This window comes from Mixophyes fleayi, chromosome 5 (assembly GCF_038048845.1).
Source record: "Mixophyes fleayi isolate aMixFle1 chromosome 5, aMixFle1.hap1, whole genome shotgun sequence".
Classification (NCBI taxonomy): Eukaryota; Metazoa; Chordata; class Amphibia; order Anura; family Limnodynastidae; genus Mixophyes; species Mixophyes fleayi.
Window position 1 is genome coordinate 122,985,299 of NC_134406.1, and position 17,415 is coordinate 123,002,713.

General features: G+C 39.2%; 1 protein-coding gene across 3 annotated transcripts in view; it reads left to right on the forward strand.

Moving 5' to 3' along the window:
• The window catches only part of MOCOS (molybdenum cofactor sulfurase), a 720,810-nt gene that overhangs the window by 93,966 nt on the left and 609,429 nt on the right, over positions 1-17,415 (forward strand). For all 3 annotated transcript variants that reach the window (XM_075212790.1, XM_075212791.1, XM_075212792.1), the window contains exons 2-3: positions 9,896-9,985; positions 11,740-11,806. In XM_075212790.1, the coding sequence (XP_075068891.1) occupies positions 9,896-9,985; positions 11,740-11,806 (157 nt within the window). The remainder of the gene's footprint in view (positions 1-9,895; positions 9,986-11,739; positions 11,807-17,415) is intronic.

Below are 17,415 nucleotides of genomic sequence, written 5' to 3' on the forward strand. Positions count from 1 at the left end.
GGCGTGGATGACCTTGACTGGCCTGACCTCAGCCCCATTGAACACTTTTGTAATTAATTGGAATACCAACTTCAAGCCAGGCCTTATTGCCCAACAATAGTGTCTGACCTAACTAATGATTGGATGCGAATCCCTGCAGCCATATTCCAAAATCTATTAGAAAGCCTTACCAGAAGAGTGGAGGCTGTCATAGCAGCAAAGGGGGAACAACTGCACATTAATGTCCATGGTTATGAAATTAGATGTTCAACATGCATATATCATCATCATTTATGTAGCGCCAGCAAATTCCGTAGCTGGGAACAAACTCTGTAATAAAACAATACTGCGTAATACAGTCAGAGAGGTAATAAGGCCCTGCTTGCAAGCATACAATCTATGGTACAATGATAGTTTGATACATGAGATTAAGTGCTACATATTGCATACTGGTCCAGCCAAATTGCAATGGTAAAAAGTGCTGAGGGGACTATATGATCCAATCACACAGCAATGTTGGTCAGGGGGTCAGAGGGTTGTTATCTTGCGTGAACTGTGTAAAGGGTGGTGGTAGGGTAACCTAGTGAGGTTAATTGTTGTAAAATTACCAGAAGAGGTTGGTTTTCAGAGAACACTTGAAGATTCGCCCAAAAGAAGTCCTGTAATAGGAGATGTCGATATGATGTAGTTCTAAAGATAACGTCATGAAAGATATTTTGAGAAAAGTGAGGAGCTGTAAGGTGAAATGTTGTTGATGGCCTTGTATGATAATAGAAGTATTTTATATATAATTCGGTTAAAAACAGGCAAAGTGGCTCAGCAGAGGAAGAACAGTTTTTCAATCTAGCCTCTGCATGCAAAATAGATTTGTAGGGGTAAGAATCTGATTAGGAGAAGACCAGTAAGGAGAGAATTGCAATACACAATGCTGGAGATAAGTGCACGAATTTAAGTTTTTGCAGTGTCTTGTACGTATACTGGAAATGTTTTTTAGATGTGTGCAACATAATTTAAATATAGATTCTATATTATGAACAAAGGATTGTTCAGAGTCAAGGATCACAGCTAGGCAGCAAGCTTACAAGGGGGGATTTATGGTCATGTTCTCAACATAAATATAAATGTTAGGTAGGTAGCGTCTGTTGGTGGCTGGGAATATTATTAACTCTATTTTTGAAAGATTGAGTTTCAGTTGGCGAGAGGACATCCAAGATGAAATGGCAGAAAAACAGTCAGTAACGCGTGACAACACAGATTAGGAGAGCATAGATAAATGTGGGTATTAACAGCATAGAGATGACTGAGATCCAAAGGAGTTTTTTTTCCCAAGAGAAGTGGTATAGAGAACAGCAGAGGACCTAATACTGAGCCTTGTGGTTCTCTAACTGGTAAGGGAAGTGGAGTAAGATGGTTCCAGTAGGTGTTAACATTGAAAGAGCTAATCGATAAGTAGGATGAGATGCAAGATAGGCCAGTGTCTTGAAGACCTAGGGATTGTAGCATTTGAGAAGAGTGGTCAACAGTATGAAATGCAGCAGAGAGATCCAGGAGTATTAGAAGAGAGTAATGGCTTTTAGTTTTAGCAGTGATCAAATCATTGACAACCCAAGTGTCACAATCTGAAGTGGCCACTAGCTGGTATTGGCGCAACTGGTCAGGGAGGCGTGCACTCTAATGCACCCCCGGTATTCACCAGGGACCCCCACAAGAGAGTTTGGGTATCACTGCAAGAGTGTTTGTAGGTTGTGGTTCCCCGAGACAGTCACCAGTTTAGTGACCGAAATAGACAGGAGTAGTCAAACAAACCAAGGTCAGAACCAGCCAGACAACGAAGTACACAGGGGAATTCCATAGGATAGTCGGGTTGAGCCAGGAGTCAAAACCAGAGCTAGCAATATGGTACCAAATCACAGTCCAAAAGAGAAGTCAAAGGAGCAAGTCGTGTCAAAACAAAAATGCAGGTTCAGGTAACAATTACAATACAGGAAATACTGGAACTGCTTAGTGAACCAATACTCTGGCACACTAAGGTCAGCCCTGGTTGGGCAGGAATAGTTTTGGTGGTCAGAGCTAGGGAAATGTCCAAGTGCTACTGCGCATGCGCGCACAGGGCATCAGCAGAAAATAATGAAATGTTGTGAAGAGACAAGCAGCCATCCCTGGCACCTAGGGGACGAGGCCTGACACCTAATCAATGCAGTGGAGTGTTGAGAACGAAAGCCTGATTGAAGAGGATCAGATAGTTTGTTTGTGGAAAGAAGCATGTGACGAGTGTAGGTAATTCTCTTTAGAAGCTTGAAGGGGCATGGGAGCTGACAGATGGGATAGTAATTTGAGAGAGTGTTCAGGTGAGTTTTTTGTTTTTTCAGAATAGGAGTGTCACGGCTCTGAGGTTTTTTGCAGACTCCCTGCCTCACTATCGAGGATGGTGGAGGCTGAATACAATAATATTCACAGGATAAGTTCACGGCTTACAAGCATCAATAATGACACAAGAGAAAGTAGTAGTGCTGCAACGTAGTGTATTGAATATTGGTAAAATAGGAATAAATATTATATATATATATATATATATATTGGCAGAGATGAATACACAGCAATTCGTAGTAATGCAGACAAAATTCACATATGCTTCTTCATAGTCGGTAACCCTTGGCAACAGCATGAGATGAGATGATATACAGTTCAACGCAGTGATGATAACCAAGAATACTAGGATCCAATAGAGAACCACACAGCAGATGAATGTTAGTCACTGGTACAGCATACAGTCCAGACAGAGTAGTATATAGAACTTAGCTGATCCGAGAGTAGAGATGACTCAACATAGCAGGTGGTTCTGCAATCGCTGATTCTATTTAAGTAAAGAAGTAAGCGTTAAACATCACCCAAGGACTTGGATGAATACTGACACATGCAGTAGAATGTTGCCTAGAAGTAGCAGAGACGTGAGTAGTATCTGAATCATGAGTGGAACTACAGGTAACAGGATTCGTTGTAACTGCAATGGTAAGTTCACTGTAGTATGGAACAACTGAACAGAGACACGCAACTTGAGCCCAAGAACTAGCCACCGGCACAACAAGTAGTTCACAATAACAGTCCAGTAACTGGGTAGCAGCAGAGTAAGGATAACCCATGTCAGACGTGGAACTACAGACGACAGGTAACTTGATAGTAGCTCTAACAGTGAGATGCAGCGATCTTAGCCAGTCTGCAGTAAAGTTGAACCAATAGATAAAGCACAGGTTTAGCGACAACTCACGATACTCGTTAAGCATGCAGATGAATAGCGGAGAGAAGTTCCAGCTTGCACGTGAACAACAGTGAGAAGTTTGCAGCTGAACAGCAGTAGTAGATTCAGCAAGCAGCGTGGAACTACAAGTACCAGGTACAATGGTTGTAGATGCAGAAGTCCAGTACACGAGTAACAGCAATAGTAGATTCAGCAAACAGCGTGGAACTACAAGTACCAGGTATAATGGTTGTAGATGTAGAAGTCAAGTACACAGGTAACAGTAGTAGTAGATTCAGCAAGCAGCATGGAACTACAAGTACCAGGTATAATGGTTGTAGATGTAGAAGTCCAGTACACAGGTAACAGCAGTAGTAGTAGTAGATTCAGCAAGCAGCCTGGACCAAGGCAAACTGAGTAACACGAAGAACAGGCAATGAGCCCATAACCTTGGGAGGTTAATATAGTGATCCAGGACCAATGAGGTTTAGGGAGAGGTCCAGATCACAGTAACTAGGAACACCTGTGAAAGTAATGTCTCTGAAGCAGAAGCAAGCAGAATCATGCTTCTTAAAGGGAAAGTCACAACGCCGGCACCTGACTATGGGATCGGAGTGTGACAAGGAGTGATCACTGTGTGCTTGAATAATGACAAAAAGTTACCAGTAGCGAGAGAGAGATTACAGATTTTATTTAGAGGTGGAATGAGCACAGGAGACAGGGATCTAGTAGGAAGATAAGAAGAGAGTTGATACTTCATCTTCATTTGTGGGATAAAATGAACAGGTGATGTCAGAAGGTGCTTGGAAGGAATGGAGCTGATTGGTTTGTGAGGAAGGTTATACCATTTCAAGTTGGATCTTATCAATCTTGTCCTTGAAGTAGGAAGCAAGATCCTGGGTATTGATGGCAGTTGGAGGGTTTGGGGTGGGAGGATTGAGAAGAAATTTAAATGTATTAATAAGAATACTTTCATTTATTTAGTACCTTCTACAAAATGACAGCTAGAATCTGATTGGTTGCTATAGGCAACATCCCCACTTTTTCAAACCCGCAGCTTAGTAAATCTAGCCCTTGGTGTTAGAAGCCTAAGCAGAGATGGGAGACTTGAAGTATGTTTGTTTAGCAATGTTCAGAGCAATTCGAACCTTGCTAGAGGAAATGCATGATTTCTGATGTATATATCTAATACAGTAAGCCTTAGTGGAGGAAGTCTTTTGTGTATCGTGATGTAGTGAAAATACTTGTTTGGAGTTTTATGACTTTCTTTGGGAATGTGTATTCTGCGACTGTCTGAAGAAAGGACCCATGTTAAACCCATGTTAATCTCATGTTAATTAGGCCTTTTGATGTGTGAGGGTTCAGCACCTGAAAGCACTGGAAGGTTTAATTTGATGTGCTACTAGATTTCCTGTGTCTAAAACCAAGATTTAGGGAATCACAGCAAGTTTTAGGATATCACAGATAAGTGTAAATATTGTTAGCTGTGCCTTGCATGTAAATCCATGTTTGGGTAAACAAATTGCATCCTGATTCTAGGAATAGCTCATACCTCTGGGTGATGACTGACCCTTTGAGGCTGTGTCCAAATATGTATAAAAAGCACTGTCTTGTATTGAAAATTGTTCTTCTTGTTCCATCTGACCTGATCACTGATACCTTCAATCAGTGTGACTGCAAATAAACATAACTTGCTTCAAAGACCTGCTTGAAAACGTCTTTCATGCTGAAAATCCTGTGACCTACAGATTAGACTCAAAATCTAATGCGTTTCCGACTGTCTGAGGTTTGGACCCAGCTTCCCAGCACCACCACTCTGCCCGCTACCCAGCAGCTCTGGCCAGTGTGATAGGCCAGGGGGGATCCATCCACAGCAACCCTGATCTATAGGAAGAGGTCAGGAGTACCAGCCCAGGTACACCGGTAAGGGGGTACATTAGCAGTGTCCGTTATCCAGACAAAACCCAGTTCTGGATGCCGGTAAAGAAGTCCAGTGGTGGCAGCCTTTGTAAACCCCTCATACTGCGGTGAGAGGGCGCATTTGGGATAACAAAAGGAAACGGTGGCAAAGTACACCCAACCAGTTCCCAGCAACAACAGACAGGGTGGCATAGGCGGTTCATCCTGTCACATGTAGTATTTGTGAGGAAATCATTTCAGGTTGAAATACCAACTTTGGTTAGCAATGGTGTTGAAATCACTCATGATGATGGCAGGGATGTCAGAAGGTAAGAAGTGAGGGAGCCATCCAGAAAAATGTTCAAGAAATTGTTGGTGTGGTCCAGGGGTGCAATAGGTAACAACACACATAGAGAACGGATTTCAAATCTGAATATAATTTACTTCGAAAGATGTGAACGTGAGTGACTGGACATTAGTAGAACTGGGAATGTGCACTGGTAGAAATAGTGAAACCCCCACCTCCTTGTCTACCCAGGGGCGGAACTAGACTTTATGTTTAGGGGGTGATTTTGCATAATCACGCCCCTCCTTTACTCTGATTGGCTGGCTCATGTGTAACCCAGCCTTATGCTCGTGCTTGAATCCGCCCCCTCCCGTATTGATCGGCGGCTAGGACCTATTTTAAAGGTAGGCTTTCTGCTGCTGGGGGTGAGGGGATGCCTCGATCGCCCCCCCCCCCTCCTTCCTGGATCCGCCACTCTCTACCTCCAGGTCAGGTGGTGTGGGTGATATGGAGGTCTCCATGTGAAAGAGTAACAAGTGAGGCAGTGTCTCATTGTGTAAGCCATGTTCCTGTAATTGTCAGAAGAATGAATTGTTTGAGAGGAAGAAGTTGTCTATGGAGTTTGTTACAAATGGCGTGCATTGCAAAGGGCACATTTAAAGGGTTTTGGAAGAGACAGGAGAAAAGTGATGTGTTTGAGGTTTGCTGGATGTATGTACTGTAGCGTTCTAATATACTATATATGTATATGAGAAGTGTGGGGACCTGTATTAGGTGATATATCACCAGCTAATAGAAGCAGAGAGAGATAGGAAAGATGATTGTCAGAAGCGGGACCTTTTATTTCCTGGTGACAAGATGAGGCTGCAACAGTTACATTGACAACTAGTCAATTTGTAAAAAGTGTTAAATAGAGATGAGTGGCGTAATGAAGGGGTGATGTAGGCAAAGCTGTGTGTTGCAGCAAGGGTAAATTATAATATAGTTCTAAAGATAATGGCGTGAAAGAAAAGCAATTTGTTAAACATTGGGAGTAAAAGACAAGAAACTGTGGGAAATAAAAAAAAACTACCAATTTGCAATGTCCACTGCAGTTAAAGAAGTGCAGAGTTGGGTTAGAGCAGATGTAGCTTATTTTTGGATGGCTGTTTGTTGAACTGTGTTGGTTAACTGTATTTTCTAAACACTTTGTGAGAGAAACAATTAGTGCAGTGAACACGCGTCTGTCCCCCACTGCGTCTGCCCCTCTAGACTGAATGCAAAGAATATAGTGAGGCTGTTTTCAGGACAAGTTACACCTGTGCTAATTGGTCAGCTGATCAGAGAAGGGGATTGGGCTTTCTTAGGCTAGATGAGGTGCCAGGCCTGTCTATTTTTAGTCTGACTGGTATATAATTTTCTTGTTACACCATATCTCTTTGCTAGCCATTTGGAGGCCAGGGGGTAAATGTGTGAACCATCGGTTTCTGAAAGTGGCCGGAAATCAGCAAGATTACAGGGGAAGATTAAAGCGATGATGGCTTTCAAAGGCAAGTTTGCCTTTAAAAATCATTGCCGCTTCTAATTTCTCCTGCAAAGTCATTGATTTCCGGCAGCTTGCAGAAACCGATGGTTCATACGTTTACCGACAGGTCTGATAACCATGCACAGCCTTTTTTGTAACTATTATTTTAGTTCCTGACAGCTTACATCTTGACTTTAATCCTATACTTCTTGCTCCTTACCTTTTGGCCTATTCCTTACTTCATGTGTCTGATTGATTGGTTCTTCCCTTCTCTTTTCAAGCCGCATTCTCACGCTGACACGATCTCCTTTAGCGTATATTATCCCAAGCATTTGTGGACCTATTGAGACATTCTGGATTGATCCTCACTCAACCTGTACACCATCGTTATCAATTAGAGCTCCAACAGTCATCCTAAGAGACTTGCTCACATCCATACAATCCATCAGTTCACATGGTCCGTTGATCTCCTTTCTGGGTTATTTGGTCAATTTACATATTATTAGTTATACATTGATACACCACCTTAGTCATTTATGGTTATTTCGATGTTCAATATTTGTGATTTTTACTTGTTGTTCTAGTACTATTATTATTTAATTTCTATTCACCTTATTCTCTCATCTTGTGAGCGCAGTTGGGACTTCTATTATCATGTGTCTGATTATCACCTACCAATCTGAACATAAGAATGCACTGATCTGTAAAACTACTTTAATTATCAACTTCTCTTGATCCTCCAGGTGGAGAATTGAGAACAAGTTAGGTGTGGAGGTTGGGAAGTGTATGAGTATCCTACACATACTCTTGGCCCTGGACACTGACCCCTACAGTTCTGCTAGTTAACAAAGATATTTATACCAGGAAATATAATCAATCCTTTAGTGTTTTAATGGGTTTCTCAATAATTGACAGAGGAGTATACTTTATATTGTTTGGACACAAATCTCCATGTCCTCTCCCGTCCAGATGGTCATCTTTTGGATCTGATGTATAAAGCAGGTGTGGATAAATTATTTCACTTTCTCTGAATGGTTTTGGCTTGATTGCATTCAGGGTGGATGAATACCCAGGGCCCAGAAAAATATGGGAGCACCATCCACCCTATGGTACAGCAGGGACAGAAATCCTGATGATACAGGTGCTGAACTGCATGGGGGCCCTGGAAACTCTATCCCACAGCACCTCTCTAATGTGTTTATACTTTTATTTGATTTCTCTTTTTTCCTTAAATACTATGTGAAGTGGGAGGATGGCTTTCTGAGCACCAGCCTTCCCTTCTCCATCGGATATTTCAGCTGCTACCTTGCTGCAGTGTCCTATGGAGAAGGAGCAAGAGGGCTTCATTGCAATGCAGGAGTGTAATAAATGGTGATGTTATGCACCAAGTGTAATTTTAACACTTACTGCATCTGTAAAGTGTCAACTCCCTTATTCTTGCACAGCAAACCCATGCTAACAATAGTTTTCGTAATTGTTTGGATTTATATTGTCAAACACACTTGAACATACTGCAGAATTACTGTATCTGTGTATTACTAAGGTCTAATTTAATGAAATGGTAGGCAGGTTTGGGATGGAGCGTGGTTGGACAATACCATCCATTACAGTAAAAGTTATACTTTATACATATCTTTTATTTGCATTCCATTTTAATGTTCTTTTTGTATATACTTTATCTTCTGACCTTTTTAGTTATATTTTTGTGACCCTTTCCCCCCTATACTGCCTAATGGGTGGTGTCCTTGTTCCTTCAACGACATCTACTATTGAAATACCTTCTTGTCAGCCTCCTGGTTGTAGCTCAGTCTCTCATCTCAGGCTCCTGTGGATAAAGTGGCAAACGGGTGTTTCTGTACATGCAGCTCTGCAAGTGTAGCAGCGTACACTTATAAGTGTTGTAAAAAAAAAAGGCCACTAGACCATTTCTCTGGATGAAAATAAAGTACTTTATTAACATCTTCCAACTTCACACTCCAGCACAGTTCACTGAGTTACGTGACACAAGAGCTGACTTTCTCCCATAGTGGTACTGTCATTCTAACTCTCACTTCTTAGCCTCTTCAATGCTAATGTCACACCAGCTTACTAATTCATACTGGGTACTGTTTCAACTCCTTCCATCATCAGCTACATTAGTACAGTCTCAAGCTTCATGGGTGTTTCTCAGAGCGACCTCCCACACTTGCATTACTCAGTTCTTGCATTCCCTTGTGGTATCCCCGGACCCTCTGCAGCATCACTGGTTTCTCTCTCTTTACATTACTGAGCTTCCGTTTGGAACGCAGACACAGTTGATCACTAAGCACTGCAGCATATACACCCAATTCACTTTAATAGCTATCTCAGCAGTTGTCTTTGTTCAGCAATACTTGAATGAATTATAGACAAAAAGGCTGTAAAACTCAGACTGAAACAAGCCTGACCTGAAGCTCCAGTTTCATACTGGAGGCATAGTCTACTTGTGAAACTTAGCTTTTTAAACACTTTAAGGCAGGGGTGGGCAAACCAGTCCTCAAGGGCCATCAACAGTTCATGTTTTTAGGATTTCTTTAATCATGCACAGCTGAGTTAATCTATTTGGCTGGGTCAGTTATTATCCCAGCTGTTTCTACAGACAGAAATCCTAAAAACATGAACTGTTGTTGGCCCTTGAGGACTGGTTTGCCCACCCCTGCTTTAAGGTCTTGCAAACCTTCACGACTCCCTCCTCATGATATCATATTCACTCACACAAGACTTTTTATAGCTCAAGTGTTGCTTTATTCCTTGATAGTATTTATATATGATTATAGTTGGAAATACATTATTTACTATCTGCTTTGTATGCATAATTTTTAAAATAATAATGGAGCAATCCTGTAATTTTTCTGGTAATTTAATGCATACAACAAGTACATGAATATAAATAATCTTGAATATAAATAACAAAATGTAATATTGTAATATCTAATTCCAGAGTTGCAATAAATACTTGTTTCTTGTTTTTCAGATGTAACATATCTTGATCATGTTGGAACAACACTTTTTCCTGAAAGTCTTCTTCAAAATTTCATGGCTGATTTGTCAGAAAATGTTTATGGTTAGGATAAGTACTTTTTTCTCCAATATCTACCAAAATGAGTTTCTGTGAATTTGAAGGAATATTTAAATTACTGATTTTTTTTCTGTAGCATTTTCTTTTGTGAGCAGTGATTAAGTAACTGTAACTTGCTACTGAGCTTTTATAGCTATTCTGACATAAATGTGTGCATTTATATGGAAACATTTTACAACATCTGCTTTTTAATTGAAAGGATTCTGCAGTGTGAATACCAAGCTATCCTATCTTGAAACCTCTAAGTAGTCGTAAGAAGTGTCCTTTGAAACACATTGATTTTGATGTGCAAAATAGAGAATTTTATCACATGTATTCACTCAATAATGTATTTAATGAAGGAGTTAAACCAATTCTAAGGGTTTTAATATGTACCCTCCAAGTTGACTTTAAAAGACAGTTGCTGTCTCTTGTGTTAATCAATTTGGAAAGCATAAACTGTATAAAAAGAAGTTTTTTAAATTTCTTTCACAAACAGATAGTACAAAAAATAACACACAAAACTTGATTTCATTATACACAAATAGCACCTCCACATCTCTTCTAACCTCAAAACTGCATGGAGGTACAGAAATTTTGGGAAAGTCACAGAAACTTCCAAAAATAACAAAATTACAGAAATTAAACAAACAGTCTGCTTACATATTAGTGTGAATTTATTTAATTGATCCTGTAATAAGTGTGTACTAAAAAGCGGATTTCTACTGGTATTTTATATTTAATATAACACTTATTTTTAGGTTATGGGGAGCCCTATTAATTTTTAAGTGGTTTAAGATCTCCAGGCTAAAACAGTCAATCTTATGACTGGCTGCCACTGATAGACACTGAAGCAGTAGATGTTTCTGTTCACATTGCATCCAATTGCATGAAGCTCTTTATGGCCAGAAATGTCTACTGCCTCAGTTTTCAAAAGTGTATCGCCAGAGATAGTTGTGACAGGATGGACCGCCTATACCATCCTGTCTGTTGTTGCTGGGAACCGGCTGGGATTACTTTGCCACCATCCCCTTTCGTTATTCCAAATACACCCTTCCTGTCACAGTAGGAGGAGCCTGCTGCCACCACTGGACTCCTTTATGACATTCAGAACCATGTTCCTTTTGGGTAACTGTCACTGCTAGTGTCCTCCTGTGCTGGTACACTTGGACTGGTACCCCTAACCACTTACTATAGACCAGGGTGCTGTAGATGGATTCCCCCTGGCCTATCACACTGGCCAGAGCTGCTGGATAGTGGGCAAAGTGGTGGTACTAGGAGCTGGGTCCAAACTTCAGAAAAGCTGGAGGATGGATTAGATTTTGGGTGATGTTTATTTCGCTCAAGTGTTCTGAAAAGGACAGTTCCACTGATTAAAGGTATCAGTGGTCAGGTCAGATGGAACATCAGAATGATACATTTCAGTGTACAAGGGCTCTCTTTTTATGTCCTTACCAGCTAGCTTGCATCATATGTCACAGCTGCCCTATCAGCCCTCTTCTCATTTTTACTTCTGTTGCAGCTAATTACTGTGTATTGCTCATGAAAATGATTCCTTCCTACATTTAATTTTAGTTTCATTTAGAGAATGTTTACTAACATTGATAGATCTGATCTTCTATAAAAGGGATTATGAGGACATTCTTTGCAACATTTTAAACTATGTTCAGTTTGTGATTGCCACCAATGAAGTAGTTAATTATTGAAAGAAATATGCAGTATAATGTAATGATGATGTTGTATACTTTACCTGTTTTTAGGCAATCCTCATAGCAACAACTTAAGCAGCAGATTAACGCATGATACAATTGAACATGTCCGATACAGGTAAGATGATAAAAATGTTATTGTTTTCTATAACTATATAGGATGTTTTATATACACATTTGAGGTCACATACTAAAGAAATGGTGCCAGGGTGTGTCAAATAAATTCCATGTTTAATTCTTCAAATATGTGAATCATGTCTAAAAAATGGCAATTGTAATTAAGAGAGCGATCCCTGTAAAGCATTTAGTACAGCTTCTATAATCTATAAAGATATATAATGATGAACAAAAGGAGGTAAGAAGGGCAGTATTGATTGGTGCAATTTAAAAGAATTATACGTGACTAAGGTATTAGGTAGGTGAACTGTAATGAGTGTGAATTAAAAAACAGGCAGACAATATTTAAAGCTCTTTCTGAGATATAAGTTGCATTGAGGTGGTGTTGAAAAACTGTAACAAACACGAATGCAGAAATAGGTCTTACCCTATAAACTTTCCCTATTGCGTCCGTCTTCTTCCCGATGCTGTAGATGTCTTTTTGTGTTATTTGTCTTCTCAGTCACTCATGGTGCCGTTGAACCACGTGTGAAATGCAGAAGTGGATATGTCACGAATCCGAATAATATTTAGTGGATCCCTAGTCTCTGTCTAACGGGGAGGAGGTTTTCGCCAGTGACCCCCGCAAGAGGGTATGGAGTTTGCTGCTCCTATCCAGCAGGTCGCTGCCTCCTGAATGAGCGCTGACAGAATGGTAGTGGTGCTTGAAACAACGGGTTGGTAATAGATAGTCCCTGGTTAAATGGCAATAAAGGCAATACTGGAACGTGATGACTGGATAATAAATAATACGTCAGGACACCTGCAGATGAATATGGATACAGTACACTTTAACCCAAGGGGTAACTCAGAGCAACAGCAGATAAACTAATACAGCAACAGTTCAGATGACAGTGTATAAGATTTTCTCTTTCTGTCTCTTTAAATAATAAATGAGATGAGCAGGTTTCCAAAATATAATATTTCTATAGTTTATTATTAAAATGATATTACACATAGATACAGCCATACTTAGCGAAGCAGACATATGCCCAGGGTCTCAAATGCCAGTTGACACTCTATATTTGATTAAATTATTATTTTATAGAATATGTTTTAAAACACACCTTCCCAGCTTACATCACTGCTGGCACTCGATCATTAAAGTGACATGTTCTATTGGAAGGTCATCTTGACCAATATTTCTTTGGACATATCCGGCGATATTGTGCAATAATGGAAATTTACTAAAAACATGTCTCTTGTTATGTAATATGTGTTTTTTTTCGTTCTCAGAAACAAATTCAAGTTCATTGGTTCATTCTATTGAACTAATTGGTAATATAGGGTTTTTGTTAATTATTACTTCGACAGTTCCACACCCTTTTATGTACACATAAAAAGGTACTTTTTCATGTGACAATAATTAATTGTATAATAATAATTAAAAATATTAATTATTATTATTATTAATAATTATATATTTTTGTCAGCACTAATGTTCTCGGATTGGTTTGACTTTCACAAATATTTTTATACAATACAAACCATACTTTAAACAAGTATACAGCAACAATATTGCCACAATTATTATCACAATAAATTTCATGTAAATATACATTAGGTTAGATAGCCACTTTCTATCTATCTTTAGTTTAGTTTTCTCATTTTATGTAATTTTCTAAATCTCTGTCTATATCAACGTACAAGGTTCTTTACACTCGGGCCCATATGTTTTAAGTACTGTAACCACTGTGTCACACTTATTCATGCTAATTCTTACAACTTGAAGTACTTATTGTTTTACGGCAGCAATGTATATACCTGATGCTGTCCTTTATCTGAGGTGTTATCGTTTTAACCTCATTTATTGCTTTATTAAACATAAAAGAAATGTATTCAGTTAGGTGCTAAAACTATAACCGGAGACTTAATCAAGTTATATATATTTTCAACAATTCGACCATAAACCATAAGATCTCAATTTTGTTCTTGACATATTATGCTAGGACTAATGTGTGTCATTCTTCATAAGGTACTGGAAATAGTAACATTGGCATATTTTTACTCAATAAAGGAGCTTTAGTACACACCCAACAATGTGTAACTGCTAACATTTCACTTAAAATAACATGCAATCGGTTAACTGGATATTCTCTCTAGCAATATTCATTATTATCAAACCACCATATTAAACACCTTTCTCTTGGTGGAGTACCACAATACTCACAAATACATTTTGGAATTGGTGGTAATCCTTTACAATTTCTGAATTCTCTGGTTTTCATGTTTAGAAAAGAAGCAGAAATGGTAGAGATGGTCACTGACCCCCGTGTTTTGGTTTTGGATTCGGTTTTGGATCTGGATTACCGTCGTGTTTTGGTTTTGGTTTTGGTTTTGCAAAACCGCCATTGCGTGTTTTGGTTTTGGTTTTGGTTTTGTTTGGTTTTGTTTTGCTATTTTTTTGGAAAATCCATGTTTTTGGGCATAAATTAACCCAATTTAGTGCTCCAACTGTTTTAGAGACAAGTAATCTAATTGTTGAGGTAATAAATCATCCAAAAAAACAGTTTAATTCTTCGTTGGTAGGCCTTCATTTATTCTACACACAAAACAGATTGTCTTCCTCTCCATCTATGCATATTGGCAATGCAGCCATCGTCTTTGGATGTATATTACACCCTACACTTATAGTTAAATATGTAAAGAAATGGAAAAAGACAGTTTGCTTTCTGTCTCTATAGGCCCCCCTCCACTTTTTTAAAAAAACTAAAAATTCAGCCGTTATAGACTGTACAATATTAATTGACATGGAGAAAGCCAGTTTGGTTTCTGTCTCTCTAGGCCCCCCTCCACTTGTATAAAATACTAATAAATTCAGCCGTTATATACTGTACAATATAAACTGAAATGGACAAAGGCAGTTTGGTATCTGTCTGCATCAGATCCTCTCTCCACTAGGAGTAAAATAGAAAACTATTCAGCCGTTATATAATCTAGAATATAAATAGAAATTGAGAAAGGCAATTTGGTATCTGTCTGCATCATAATCATCAACATCATCGTCGCCTACACAAATCTCCCCCTCATCCTCTTCTAATTCCAAAGTGGCATCCTCAATTTGTGTATCACCGGCTACACTCGGGCTATTAAGGCACACATCAGCAGAATGCTCACTATTAGACATCCCACTGTTGGATGGACTCATTTGTGAATCAGAGCAAATATTCTCCTGTAATGCTTCACTGTTATCTTGCAGCTCGGCTTTGACGCGTAACAGTAGTTGTGCACCAATTGTAGGCTGGGTAACTTTTTGGGATCTGCCACTAATAGCCAAAGGTGAAGGCCTCATTCTCTCTTTGCCACTGCGTGTGTAGAATGGCATGCTTGCAATTTTTTTTTTATCGTCACTTAACTTTTGCTCAGTTACACTTCTTTTTCGCTTCAATACAGTAAAAAAAATTTTGGTTTTTGTTTTTTGCACTAATTTGGAAACACTCTGTTGTTTGACATCACCTTGGCCAGGTGACGTACTGGGAACACTAACATCAGGACTGGTGACAGAACCTGGTTGCTCATTCAGATCATATGTGGACTGCTTTGAATCCATTCTGAGCGCAAACCACTGGGGAGTGCTACCCCCCAGGCCCTAATAGCGGTAAGACTGAGCGGCCCGGGGGGCCGCTGCCCTCCGGGGCCAGCCTGCCCTTGCATAACATTGTTTCAATTTTCATGTATTAATTTCATTCAATATAGCCTTATACTGACATTGTAGTAAGTTCTCAAATGTGATATCATGAAAAATCATCAATTGGGTATGTGGCTGCCTTTTTTTAAGCTGCTTCTCAAGCTGCTGAGTCTGCTAGTTTGTTTTCTGGCAGATCTGTTGCTGGCTATAGCAGTGTGCTGGGAGATCTCTCTGTGTATTTGTTCCTTTCAGGATAACCCCTCCCTTTTAAGCACCTGCTATACACTATACCAGGGTTTCCCAAACCCAATCCTCAGGGCTCCCCAACAGTGCAGGTTTTCCATATCTCCTTGCTGGAGCACAGGTGTATTCATTACTGACTGACACATTGTAACAGATCCACAGGTGGTCCTAATTATGTCACATGTGATCCTGAAAACCTGCACTGTTAGGGAGGACTGGGTTTGGGAAATCCTGCCCTATACATTGATTGAGCAACTTCCACTTTTTTTTATTAGTTTATATTCTAGTAAGACTTTAGATCTGGCACTTAATGGCTGCAACCTCTTTTGGCAACTGTATAGCCTCTATCAGTTGCTTGACTGTTTGTGCATGTTATATACCTATATAACCAACAGGAACCTGTTGTTCCTGTTGATGTTAGGTAACCCCTATATTTTCAAATAATTCCAAAATCATAAATTACGGCATTCAGTTACTACGCATAACGTGAATCTGTGTAAATGTTTACTCGTTTTCCTTTACCTAGCTGACATGCTCTGATGAGTGCTGTACGTTCTAAGTGACCTAAGTGTATGCCTAATGACTCAACTTCAATTTCTCATTATGTATAGTGATTGCACACCCTGTCACTGTCACTAGTGAGCTATCATGCATTTATTTATAAACCTTTTCATCAGTAAAGAAACTTTAATCTAAATTCTTCAGTGTAGTCTCAGAAATGTCTGGTAATACAGAAAAACTTACACATTTACTTAATTCAATCATGCTCATTGTCTTTCTTGTCAGGTGAGGTTTCTAAGGCACTGATGTAACAAAATTGAGATTCTGACATTTGCATATTGTAATGTTAGAAGAATTAATGCAATTAATTTCCCATTGTATAAACCTTGCTACAGAAACATGCCAGGGTAAAGGCTAGAGTCTTGTAATCCTTTCAAATGCCTCAATGAATTTGGGACTGTTTCAATGTTATCTAGCATATAGCTGTGGCTGACAATCCTAGTAGTCACTGGCTACAGAATTGTGACATATCAAGAAATAAATGTACTGCTTTTATTTATTTTTTTCCATTATTCTGAGGTAGAGGGTGTTCAAATATCAGGACCACCCTTTAGGAAATCTAACTATATCTGACCAGGTGTCCAACATATTAACCTTGTTAATAGATAAATGAATTTTCTCCTTCTTGGATACTTCTGAAAGAAAACACAATAATTGTTTAGTATCTTCACAGCAAAACATCATACACATATTCTGGCTTCTGGTCTCCTGTGGGTACAAAAGATTGTAAATTATTCTGCACACATTAAACAAATAATTAGAACTGTCTATAAAACTTTATAAAGATTGAACCCCCCTGCAGGCAACAGCAAAGACAATATTCTGAATAATTCTTATTAGCATTAAAAATAAACGCTGCGCAATCTATGACTGAGATCTGCATTGGTATGCAGGGCGGGGTCCAGTCATTTGTCCGTTCTATGGTACAAAACTGTGTTCACGCTCATAACACAGAAAATTTCCATATACTGAACTCCTCCTCTTGGCATGAAAATAAAACATCCACCTCATTCCATAAGACGAGGGAGATGGGAGGAGAGACATCTTTGTAAAATGGCGAAACTTCAACAAACGAATCTCTGACGCAGTTACAAATCTCACTATGTAAACCACTACACAGATGCTATTTTCAAAGCAAA